The following is a 12,775-nucleotide window of genomic DNA, read 5'->3' as shown; positions in this document are numbered from 1 at the left end:
GAAAAGATGAGAAAGGAGTGTCTCGTGTTGTATATGAAAGCATTCTTGTGATGGTGCTACATGCTGCTCTGCCATCCTAATTTGCTTTCAGAGGCTCAGTATAATCATTCTTTGTATTTTCTAAAGGATGTGAAGACTAGAATTTGATCAATGGTTTCATTGTTGATTTCTCCCACTGCTACAAAGCAATGCAAAAATATTAGGGACAGGCAGGGTGCATCTCACTGAATAAAGATATTGTGTCTCTCATAATCCAAGTCGGACACATTTAGAAAGAGGGAAAGCCCTATGAAAAGCGCTTGCTTACAAGGCTGTTTGGACAGTAGAAATCTTTTGTAAAATAAATTTCGGCATCTTTCCCAATGGGATCCTTCATGCAGGAGGACTGGCCAGCATTTTGGAAACAAACCCGGCCAACATTAGGTTTGGGCATCTGCTTATTTTAAGGTTGCTTTGACAATTTTCTCTGTAGCTGAAGATTGGTACTTGATGTCTATGTAAAAATGTTGCCAGAAAAGCAATGAAGTTACACCAACTGTTTCTTTCACCAATGCAGCTTCTTAGTCCTTAGCAGTGACTGCTTTATGCTGGAAAATCATTTTGTTTGCTTTTCTCCCTTGGCTAGAAGGATGAGAACTTTTTGATCTTGTTCTTTCACAAAGTTATCCTAAGTGAGTGAAAAAGGTTTCTTGAATCAAGTTAGCTTTAAACTGGGGTGATCTCCTGCCTGAGTACATCTAGACTGAGTGATAGTAGGCTTAAATGGCATTAAGTCAAGTGACTTGTGAGGAAGGGTAGTGGTGTCTTTTGTCTTTGCAGGTGGCTGATGGAATTTGGGAGAAGCTAGCTTTCAAATTTTCTGGATATTTTCTTCCTCGTTTAAACCACCCAAAAGGAATTAGAGCATATCTTCTCTTATTTCAACAGGGACCAGCTCGCATGACATCTGATCTTGCATCTTCTCCTGCAGCAGGATACATGCCTGTTGGTCAGAAGCCAGAGGCTGTTGTGCACGCTATGAAGGTAAGGATGCTGCAGATCCCCACGCATCTATGCAGCATGGTGCAGTACAGTGGGGTGCGGTAGAGCTAACACTGAAGTGGCAGAACTAGACATTTCCTCCTCTCATGGAAACACAACAACTGGAAAGTTAGTGCTCAGGCAGATAGTTGGTAACCAGCACCTGTATCATGGTGAATAATCATCACTTCAAATAGTTGTGGAGTTATGCAAGATTGGGAGTGACTATTTTTTGGGGTGGGAATCCTCCAATAAAAGCTGCTGATGTTGAAGGTGTTGGTTACCCTTTCTGTTCATCAGTCCTGTGTAAACTGGATCTTTGGGGTGACAGTGGTGGCCAAAATGCTGTTTTTAAAAAGAGCAGAAAAACTGCAGTTCCTCCATGTGCTTTATTATTGAAATCCTGCAGCAGTCTTCAAAGGAGAACTTCTTTTTATATAAATACACAGCAAACCACAGCATCATACCCATGTAGATCTGTGTATCATCAGTGGGGATTACAGTCAGGATCATTGGCAATAAAACCCATGGGACACTGCTAGCTGAATTAAAGGAGAAAACTTGCACCATGGTTTCACAGCAGTTCTCAAGTGCTAGTGACCATCCTTTAGTGGAAAAATGTGATACTCTCATGTTTAACTAGCTAAGCAAGTTCCTTCTGAGTATCTAAGGGACACAAAAGCACAAGTCCTTTCCAGGGTGCTCTAGCAATGCCTGGAAAATCTCTTAAGTAAATTAGGCTCTGGTTGGAATATACTGATTTATAGATTTGCAGAATGTTGCAGATTCATGTGATACCTTTGTTTTTCTGACATTTTGTACTAATCCAGTTTTACTTGTGTTTAATCATCCAAGCCCTCATGCAGTCCAGACTACTTTTGCTTTTGGCTTTTTCTTCCCCAACTGTGGGGTTTGTACCTTTCTGCTCCTGCCCTTTGTTGCATTTGGTGGGGTGTTGGTGAGGTACAAAATTAAGCAAATTTGATAATGTTTTTAAGTTACAAGATCAAATAGTTATAAACTAATTATGAACACATTCTGGGGGGAAATCAGGTTCTTATTTGCTTTAGGGGTTATGTGACTGAATTTGTTAGTAATGGCAGGAAATAAACGGTTTTAAGATGTCGTTTGGTAAGCTTATGGAAAGGACAGGAAAATCAGTGAAGAAGATTCTTGGAAACTGGAAAGTAAGTTTGGGGGGTCTGGCACAGTGATGCATATACAGGAGCTGAAGTTTTATGGCTGGTTGGTTGTGCATATTGTTATTAATCCTCTTTTTCAGAACTTTGTTGATTGCTAGAAAGGGCTGGAAAAAATTAGAATCATAGAATTGTTAGGGTTGGAAAGGACCTTAAGGTCATCTAGTTCCAACCCCCCTGCCATGAGCAGGGACACCTTACGCTAAATCATATCACCCAAGGCCTCATCCAACCTGGCCTTGAACACTGCCAGGGATGGAGCATTCACAACCTCCCTGGGCAACCCATTCCGGTGTCTCACCACCCTAACAGGAAAGAATTTCCTTCTTATATCCAACCTGAATGTCCTGGGTTCAGCAGTAGCAGTCATGTTTTTCCTTTGTGTTAACTGGTGCAGTGCTGTGTTTTGACTTCCAGCTTGAGAACAGTGTTGGTGAAGCCGATGTTTTCGGTTGTTGCTAAGTGATGTTTACCCTGACCAAGGACTCTGTGAGGCTCATGCTCTGCCAGGGAGGAGGGGAAGCTGTGGGGAAGCAGAGACGGGGCGCCTGACCCGGGCTGGCCGGGGAGGTATTCCATGCCACAGCACGTCATGGCCAGGGTGGGGGGTAACTGGGAGTTACCCGGAAGGACACGGGCTTCCGGGTGGAACTCGCTTTCTTGGCCGGTGGTATCGTATTCTCTTCCCTTGTTATTTTCCCTTATCATTGTTTTAGCTGATAGTAGCGGTGGTGATTTGTTGCTGGACTGATCTTGTCTCAACCCGTAGGAGTTGCACTCTCTTGATCCTCCTCCCCGTTCCTCCGGGAGTGGGGAAGGGGAGAGCCCCGGGGAGGGGAGGCGGGGGGGGGGGGGGGGGGGAGACGGACACGGACCTCGATTGCTGTCAGCTCGGTACCACTCACTGGGAGTGAGTGAACAAGCTACCTGACTGGGTTTAAACCACGACACTAAACTTCCCCTGTTTACGTTTTAACCCGCTACCCCTTGTCCTATCACTACAGTCCCTAATGAATAGTCCCTCCCCAACATCTCTACAGGTCCCCTTCAGATACTGGAAGGCTGCTATGAGGTCTCCACGCAGCCTTCTCTTCTCCAGGCTGAACAGCCCCAACTTCCTCAGCCTGTCTTCATACGGGAGGTGCTCCAGCCCCCTGATCATCCTCCTGGCCCTTCTCTGGACTTGTTCCAACAGTTCCATGTCCTTTTTATGTTGAGGACACCAGAACTGTACACAATGCTGCAGGTGAGGTCTCACAAGAGCAGAGTAGAGGGGCAGGATCACCTCTTTCAACCTGCTGGTCACGCTCCTTTTGATGCAGCCCAGGATACAGTTGGCTTTCTGGGCTGCAAGCGCACACTGAAGCCAGCTCATGTGCATTTTCTCATCGACCAACACCCCCAAGTCTTTCTCCGCAGGGCTGCTCTGAATCTCTTCTCTGCCCAACCTGTAGCTGTGCCTGGGATTGCTCCAACCCAGGTGTAGGACCTTGCACTTGGCATGGTTAAACTTCATGAGGTTGGCATCAGCCCATCTCACAAGAGTGTCAAGGTCCCTCTGAAATTCTTTTCTGCAGTTTCATAATTTGTCTAGTGTGATATGTTTTTCTGTTTCCAAAACCCTGGAAGGCGCCATGACTAGAGTCAGGAAGCAGGTATCACAGCAGTCACATCTCATGGGCCATAAATGGTCTCACGTGACATGTCCTGCTCACACACTTATGTTTAACAATATTCTCATATTTGAAGGGAGGAGGAATTCTCCTGTAGGTCAGTATGGAAGGGAGGTGTTTAGTTTTCCATCCTGTGGCCCATTTCCAAGGGTCAGGTGGTAACTGAAAAGACTGAGGAAACTGGCCATGCTCTCAATCTCTCCTCCTCCTTTCTTGTAGCACAGTGATATTGTGGCTGTTGGTCTCCAGCTGCAGATCTTAAACTGAGTAGAAGATGACTTTTTTTGGCCATGGCATGCTGTAACATACGGAATAACTCTTCTTTGCACCCTGCAGAACTGGATAGCTTTTCCAGTGCCAGCCCCCTACATGTGGGAAACTGGATGCAGCTTAGACCCTCATCGCTTGTGATACAGTTCATGACCTTCCCTTGAGGAGAGAGTAGAGAAGAGAGTAGCCTACAAATGAGACTTGTGATGCGGATATAGCACATCAGATGTTAAGAAGTCTTCATGGCTGTAGCAGGCTTACCATGAGGAAAAGCAAAGAGAGATGGAAGTTGGCTTTGCTTGTCTCATGGGATGCTTGCATTCAAATCTGTCCAGAAGTGGTTCAGCTCTGTGCCCAAGTGAAGGGCACTGAGGGGCTGTGCACTCTGCACAGACCTGCAGGGCTTCTGGATTGCCCCATCTGCACCCATCTATGTAGTGTCCTGTATGTTTTTTCCTTGTTTTTTTTTCCTTTCTAGCAGCTGAATACTTGCTATGTGGCTGAAGCATTGTCTGCCATTTAGCATCAATAAGTTCCCCCTTAAGCACATTTAGGGGTTTTCTTTTATTTTTGCTTCTGAAATAGATTTTATTTGTGCCTACTAAATAAGGAGCAAGATGACAGGTTGGCACTCCTAACAGCTGTTTTTGCTAACAAGAATAAAAGGTACATATGCTACAGCTCAGTATCTCACTGAACATCAAAGCATTTTCCTTGGGAATTGAGAAAACCTCTAAAGATATGGGGAGCTGAGGAGGAGACATGTGTAAGAGAACGACATTCAGCCTATAACCCAACTTCCCCTGTAGCAGCAGCCTAGACCTTTTCCATGTGCACAGAGCCATCAAGCAGGTGATCAGTCACTCCTGCTGATCTTGTAATGGCAGGATTTGGTCCTGCCCAAACTAGGGAAATGTCCTAGCAGGGCATGTAGACTGTTCTCTTGCTGAAGAAGGATGCCGTGTTCCCCAGTGCTTTGCCCAGTTGATTTATAAATCAGTAAAAGCAGTGAGCCTTGCACCCTTTGGAAAGCATCCTTCAGTCTCAGAGTCCTTTCTGGTACAGAAATGCTTACTTCAACTTCCATCTTCCCTTCCAAAGCTTTACTACAGTCATCCAGACTCTCTGATGCATTTCATGGCCATGTGGGGCTAGTGCAGCCAGTCAGAAGGGAGGTGGATGTGATGGACTAGGTGACTTCGAGGTGACACTGCCTTGATCACAGACTTCAGTGCATGAAGGACAATTCAGTATACTTGAGGTGTTCCTCACAGTTCACACATCAACAGGGAGAAAGCCAGAGAAGCCACATGCTCACTGAGAGCAAGGTGCAGGTGAGCAAGGTGCAGGTTGTCTTCAGGACATGGTGTCCCCAGGCAGAGGGGCAGCATCACCCCAGTCCAGCCCCATCCGCCTGCGTCCAAGTGGAGCAGGCTGCTGGCGTTTTACCCAGGGCCATCACATCTCACCCATGTGTCTGCAAAGGGACAAGTGCTGTCAGGGCTCCTTGAAGAACAGCAAAAAGGAGGGGATGGCATGAGCCATTTTTAAGCCTGGGGTATGTTTGTCTGTTTCCTGTGGGCTCCTGGGTTGGGATGTGGCACAAATCATGGGAGGATATACCCTGGTTTCTTAGATCCATGCTGAATCCACAGTCCTTGAACTTTAGCTGAGCCATAGGCAATTTATGTGAAGGAACATCCGTAGTCCCAGCAGTGTAATTGGAGGAACATTAACCTGGTCTAAACAGCTGAGGAGGCGCCTGGCAGGATCTGAGGTTGGCTCTGGCTGGGTCAGCACTAAGAGTCCTTCCTGTCTTTCTTCAGGACCTGATTTCACTCATCAGAGTGTATTTTTGCTAGCATGCCTTTGCAGGCCAGGCTGTTGAGTTTTATCCCCCTGAATCACTTTTTCCCATACCCGAGATGCTAATACATCTTTGCAAAATGTCCATGTAGATGTGGGGTGTGCCTGGGGAGCAGGATGGTTTCCAGGGTAAATGAGTCCCGAGTTATTCAGAAATGAAATACAACCATAACTTCTGTCTGCTCAGCTCTCAACTCCAGCTCTGCCTGGTTCACACCATTAAAAGACATTTCTACTGAAAGAAATGGGCTTTGCCATCCTTCCACATCTCCTGGACTAGGGAATGTGGTTTTAGTTTAAGCACAAATCATAGAAAAAACGTTTATTTTTGCCCATTGGGACTCCCGTGCCTGCAAAATTGATGGCTGGTGGAAGCAGAGGCTGGAACTGATGTGATCTTTAACTAATCTAAACCATGGCTGTCCTTGACGCTTGCCCTGTGGACACAGCCAGTGCTTAGCTGCCAGCCAGGCAACCCTGGCGCTGTGCACAGGGATGTGATCCTGCAGGCTGCTGCCTTTGTAGCTGAGCACTGGAGACACACTGACTCCAGACGAGTAAGTTCGATGTGCCGGTCCAGCTGGATCCATAATTAATTCCTCCCTCCTGTTTAGCAAAAAATAGATGCTTTCTTTGTCAGCACACACATGCCTTTTGCAGCCCTTTTAGCCTTCCCCTCCTCCTAGAAAGGATGAGGGTAATTCTTACCTGTGCAAAGACTGGTCCCAGGTAGGTTAAGGGCCCTAGGAGAATGACCTGTTTTTGTCTGTAATGCAGTTCGAATACAGCAGGATTGTTGTGCTGAGGCAGACCGGGGAGGATAATCTACACTGGCATCCCATTTCATGGAGCAGCCAGTGCTGCGTACCTCAGGAAAGGGTGAAACCCATCCTTGCACTGCATCTGGTTCTGTTCTTTCCTAGGAGGTGTAGGAGTAGTTACACACAGAAATACACCTGCTGAATGGCTTTATATGTGTGTGGATGTATTGTAGTGAATAAGACCACATGCTGTTTGATGGCATTGGGTGATTCCAGGGTCTTTGACCCTGCACACTGAGCTGACCATCTTTCTCATCAGTGGCAAAGCTCTGGGTGAGGTATGTAGGTCACTCATCTGGAGGTAGTCCTGTGCTGTGATGTACCTGACTTGTGCAACGTGCCTGTCTGGAGGGGCAATCTGAATGCACACGGATGTGATGGAGGCAGTACGGAGGGGGTTGCCTTGCTGGGGGTGCTGCCTGGAAGATGGGGCTATTAGCAGCCTTCCTGGAAGAGATGCATTTCTGGGCACAGGCAGCTCACTGCTACTTACAACATGGTCCCCCAGGACTGTGGTGGCAGCCATACCATGCAGGGGGTGGACAGATGCATGCCATCACCAGTGAAGGAGGAGAGTGGAGGCACTCATCTTCATGTTGTGCTCATCTTGGCCCACCTCGAGGCTTTGTGGCTCCTGCCAATGTAGATACTGGTTAATGATGCTGTTAGGGACACGTAATTGAGGAGCATAATGCTTTTGTAATGTTGTTTTTTTGTAGGTCCTTGAGGTCCATGAAAATTTGGACAGGCAAATGCAAGACAACTATGAAGAAGACCTGAGTGAAAAGGAGAAGGCGATCGTCCGTGAAATGTGCAATGTAAGAACTCCTCTCAAGTAACTCTAGGGATTTCTTTCAAGGTCTTTTCTTAGAAGTATGGAGGAGCAGGGATCTACTCCATAGAAGCCCTGCTTGATGTGAGATCCACAGGCACAAGGGCAGAGTGGAGGCTCGGCTGACCACTGCTTTTGGGTATCAGTAACCCGAATGCCTCATTCATTGCATGGAGCAGCCTTAGCTTAGCTGGCAGTTCCCACTTTGCTGCCTTCAAGGGTGTACAGTAGCTAGTCCAGCAGACAGAGAGCTGTGCTAGGGGTGCTCCCTGGCTAGGAGAGTCCTGTTAGCACTTGACTTCACCTTGTGCCCTCAGGGCCTTGGTTTGGGCTGAGCAGCAACTGGTTGCCATCTTTAAAGCTGTACAGCTTGAATGGGTTTGAACCTAAACCGTGAGATAACATCAGAGGGAGAATCTTCTTGTCTGAAGCTGTTGGACAGCACCATGATGTGCGGAGTGCTATCAGCGCTGCTAACATGTTGGGCAACCACACTGTTAACTGAACTTGCCACATCTTCTATGGTGGGCCTTCGTACCAAACCTCTGCCATGGCATTGCCTCCAGCTGCAAAGCACCTTTGCCATGCTTTGGCTTTGAGCAGAGTTTGAGAGCAAGCATCCTTGGCAAGGTTCTGAGGTACTTCAGTTGCTGGATATCTATGAGCAAAGCCAACATGCTCTTTAGAGTATTTTGTCTGCTTAATGCCACATTCCCCTGTGCCAGGGGGAATGGTAAAACACCATAACTTTATCCTTCCAAATGGACTAATTTCTGTTTGTTCGTCATCAGCTGTTTTTTCTTTAAATATTCATTTAATGTAGGCAGATATAAAGTGCTTTGCAGCTTCTTATTTTTAAAGAAATTGTCTCCCTCCACCCAGTGGCCCTAGAGTGATAAACTGTATATTTTTAGAAAGTCATAGATGTGTATTTTTGATCATTGCCTTTTTCATTCTTTTTTTTTTGTTCATGGTAACATCTTTTCTGTAAGCATGGCAGGGGTGACCTAATATTGAACTTAACTTCTGAACCTAGTGTATTTATTTTTACTGTTACCCAAAGCAAAACCAGTTTTAGTTTCAAGAGGGACTAATTAGAAAAATGCATCAATAGTGTTTTCCATGGGAACTGGTGCGCAGGTGCCATCCAGTGTCTCTATTGAGAATTACAGCGCAGCTCTGGGAAACCGCCGATGACGACTTTCAGACTCCAATTGTAGAAATACTGCAACTTCTTACAGACTTTGGATTTTAATCCGTTTTCCCCACCCAATTATTCTTTCTTACAGGTTGTCTGGCGAAAGCTGGGTGATGCTGCGAGCTCCAAACCCTCAATCAGGCAACATCTGTCAGGAAACCAGTTCAAGGGTCCCTTGTAGGAGCGGCATCCCGGAGACTGGAAGTGATTGATTGATTCTGTGAAGACTGAAGAGGCAGAGCTCAGCGTTTCTGGCTGCCTGTTCTTTGGGAGTTGGGGTTGAGTTTTTATGGATTTTCTTTTTTTCTTTCCCCCCCCCCCCCCCCCCAGCTTTTTTTTTTTTTTTTTAACAATAGTGTAAATATGGCAGCTAAAGTCCTGATTTCCAGGCTGTGGTGCTCTGGAACTACTGTTCGATGGGTAACCATCCAGTAATGCCAGACTTGCATTATTTGTATTGTAGTTCAAACCTGCTTCATTGTAATGGTCTGTTTGTAGAATTAACTAACTCAAGAGAATTTCTATGAGGAACAAGAACCCTTAAACTGCAGAGAAGTCACAGTTTGTATCACTCCTGTCCACCCTCTTGTCAGTGATTCATAGTGGCTCCAGGCAGCACCTTCCAAGGAAAATGCAACTTGAATTTGTTGGCTTACTGCCTGCCAAGCTCTTGAGCTGCTAACACTTGCTTTTGGAGGTCCTCATTCAGAAGAATGACATGCAACTGTTTTCACAAAGCGCTGTGGAAAATACAGAGTGGTGAGCTAAAAACGCCAGCACCATTCTGCACTGTATGGTGGTACTCACCACACAAGCCTGCAGAAAGGCATGAGACTCCGTATCATCTGTTAATGAACTGTTTTTCCTTAAAAATGACACGAGATATCTGCAGTCACAATGTGAATGAAGTCACTTAGCCACACACCAATATTCCCTACAAACATGGCAGCACTTTCCCTGTAAATCTTCTACTACAGAGTAATTCATCAGAAACTGCCATCCTCACAGTGCTTGTGGTGTTCACAGGATCTTCAAGAGCAGCAAACCTTTCACATAAGGAAGATTCGGGTGATTTTTTTAATGTCTTGCTGGATCCCTCACCTGTACTGGTTCCTGTGTAAGGTGGCTGAACAACAACCTTGTGAAGCTGAATAAAAATGCCATAAACACAGGCTGTCGGCTGAGACTACTTTCTGCTATTCAAGCTTTATTTTTATTAATGAACCAAAACAAGTGGGTTTTCCCCCTTCAAATGGTTGTATATAAAACAATGGGACTTACATTCTCCTATTGTGGAGTAGCTGCTTGTATAGTTGTAAGAATTTTCCCCCCTTCTTTTCCAAGTTGTCAAAGCAGCTGCCCCTGTATTTCATTAGATGTTCTTTCCCAATAGTCCAGGCAAGCAGGGCTGGGTTGTTAAACTCATTGGTGTGAAATAATTTTAAAGACAGGCATGTGAAAAGATCAAAGCCTCCTCTTCAAATGTTGCATTGATTACAGTGATTAATTTGAAGATTTAATGACCTCAAACACCATCACTTTCTTTTTATCTCCATAAGAATCGGTCACAGCTAGAGACAGCTGAATTAACTGGACAGGTTCTTCCTCTTAAATTAATTTGTTCTACCAGTTGAGTTCTTTGATTTGTGGTATTGTGTTAACAAGGAGCACTGATACAATACCAAGGAGCTCTTGCTGCAAGTTATGAAAGGTAATTGGTCCCATGGTATACAATAAACTAGCTGCCTGGGTGAAGAATTTGCAGTGTCAGAGCTGGAATCTGTAACCAGTAAAAAATAAGAGAAGGAATACAATCAAAATGCACAGTATCCAGTAAGAGTAAGCACCACTTCATTATTCATTTCAGAAACAAAAATGTAACAGTCGAGTAGGTTATTTTTTAAAAAGAACCATCCCCCAAAACACACACATACTCTCACTCGTACATTTACCTGTAGCTTATTTCTTACTCAGTATGAAATAAGCTCTCAGCCCGCAAACACTGAGTTAGCTAACTCTTAAGTGTAGTAATATTTACATACTATGGAGTCAGGAAAAATCCATTCTAGAGTCTGTCTCCTTTAAAATATAGCATCTTTGGAGGATTGTGGATTTCCTCCTCTTCGCCTTGTGTTTTGACCACCAGTTTTTAGTCACCATTGATTGTCTTCCTTCTGTACAATTTATACCTTAAGATTGTTGTTCCAGAAAAGGTGATGTAAAGCAGACATCATTCTTCCTTAACATCTAGTATCAAACAGAGGGTTACTTTAATCTGTCTGCTTGAAAGCCCATTCTAATTTTGGTGGCATTCAATCGCTGGATTAAGTGGAGAATTTAAGCATATTGGGAACAAGGCTAATTTACATCAGTGAATTTTAACTAAAGCAATGCAAATGTTGCCAGCACTTGTAGAGTTGTGTTGATGAGATGCTTGCTATTTTAGGAGTGCGTTAGACTAGTCGGTCCTCTGAACAAGACAAGAGCTGTATTACTAATCTGATTACTAGTCCCTCCAGCTATGTAATGCTCAGATATTCCCTGCCATCAGATCTCTCTCAAAAATCTGTTCAATGACTTCAGGCAAAGCTTGTTTTATTCCACCTGCAGATCTCATCTCCAAAGGAAAGAGTGCTGCAATTGAGGTCTATTAGTGCTGCAAATCCTGAAGAGCCAGTTTACAGGGTAGGCAGTAGTTCAGCTGAATAACCTTCATACTCTTAGGGTAGAGTCCATTTTTCTTAAGATTCTCTTTGGCAGCGTAAATCTTCAGTGTAAAAAGTGTGTCACTGATATTGCAGAAGAACATACTGTATGTTGGGATGTTCTTGTCTGGGGGCTTTTAGAATTGCTGCTCTTCACAGTTAGCTCCATTTGAGCTGTAAAGTGTCTTCCTTGGGTAAAATGACACTCAATGACTTTACAGGATGACTTGGGTGCTGAATTTTCAGTTGTCTAAAAAGATGGTGTTTATGCATATTTAGATGCATTCACCAATGTTCTAAGTCTTCTGTGAAAGCTACCTGAAGAGCTTTATGTATTCAGTTGGACGGAAGCATCCCTTGAAATAGTGGCCATTAAGTTGATATATTTTGAGCAATAGTCCAAGTTAATTTCCTCAAGATTGAAGCCCTGGGTTCTGCAATCCTCTGACAAAGAAAGCATCCACTGTTTACACACGGGCTTTGCTTACTTAAGGAAAGTAAAATCACATCCTTGACTTTTGTTGGAGTGGCTGAAGTAAGCAGCATTTCCCTAACAGTTTTGGAAATGCTGTGGTGTAACCAGCTTCAGCTGGCTCTCTGCACCTTGCTAAGACTGCTGAGCACAACCTTGTTTTGAGAATGGCACATTTTTTATCCAAATACTAGATATAAAAAGAAATCAGTGTTAAAGTGACCTTTTAACTTTCTAAAAACTGGGGGGGGGGGGGGGGGAGATTACTACTGATCTTCTTCAAAGTGCATGACTGTAAAGTGATAAAATTGTATATTTTTCATAATGTGGAGAAAGTCTATTTGTGCTGCTTTAGAAATCAGTTTTAAAGTTTGATTTCTGTTAAACCTGTGATCTTACAGCCCTGCTCTATTTTCTGTATATGATTTACAAAGAACTGGAAAAGTCAGCACCTGCTGTTGTGTATATAGCAAAATTCTTTAGACCTTAGCACGCATTTTTACCTGTTACTGAACCACTCTGGCTTTTTAGGGGCGGGAAAGTAATAGTACAGATTTTTTTAATAACGTGTGTAAAACATTCATTTGAAATATTTTAGTAAAAATGAAGTAAGAGATTGATTGTGATAGTGTATACTTCTAGTTGAATACAATAAAATACATCCTTTTTAAATAAACTGATGAGTAAGATTTGGGAGACCCCTGCTGAAATATCTTGCA

The 12,775-nt window shown here is 44.3% G+C and overlaps 1 protein-coding gene across 3 annotated transcripts in view; it reads left to right on the top strand.

The window, feature by feature from the left end:
• Positions 1-12,745, top strand: part of CCDC85C (coiled-coil domain containing 85C) — a 112,571-nt gene extending 99,826 nt beyond the window's left edge. For all 3 annotated transcript variants that reach the window (XM_062627882.1, XM_062627884.1, XM_062627883.1), the window contains 3 exons: positions 928-1,023; positions 7,569-7,667; positions 8,971-12,745. In XM_062627882.1, the coding sequence (XP_062483866.1) occupies positions 928-1,023; positions 7,569-7,667; positions 8,971-9,060 (285 nt within the window). In that variant the 3' untranslated portion in view covers positions 9,061-12,745. The remainder of the gene's footprint in view (positions 1-927; positions 1,024-7,568; positions 7,668-8,970) is intronic.
• The last annotated feature ends 30 nt before the right edge of the window (positions 12,746-12,775 follow it).

This window comes from Pezoporus occidentalis, unplaced genomic scaffold, assembly GCF_034315485.1.
Source record: "Pezoporus occidentalis ecotype Australia unplaced genomic scaffold, CSIRO_AGI_Poc_V1 ctg31, whole genome shotgun sequence".
NCBI classification, from domain to species: Eukaryota; Metazoa; Chordata; class Aves; order Psittaciformes; family Psittacidae; genus Pezoporus; species Pezoporus occidentalis.
Note: the sequence above shows the minus strand (reverse complement) of the source record. Positions and strands in the feature narration are given on the sequence as shown.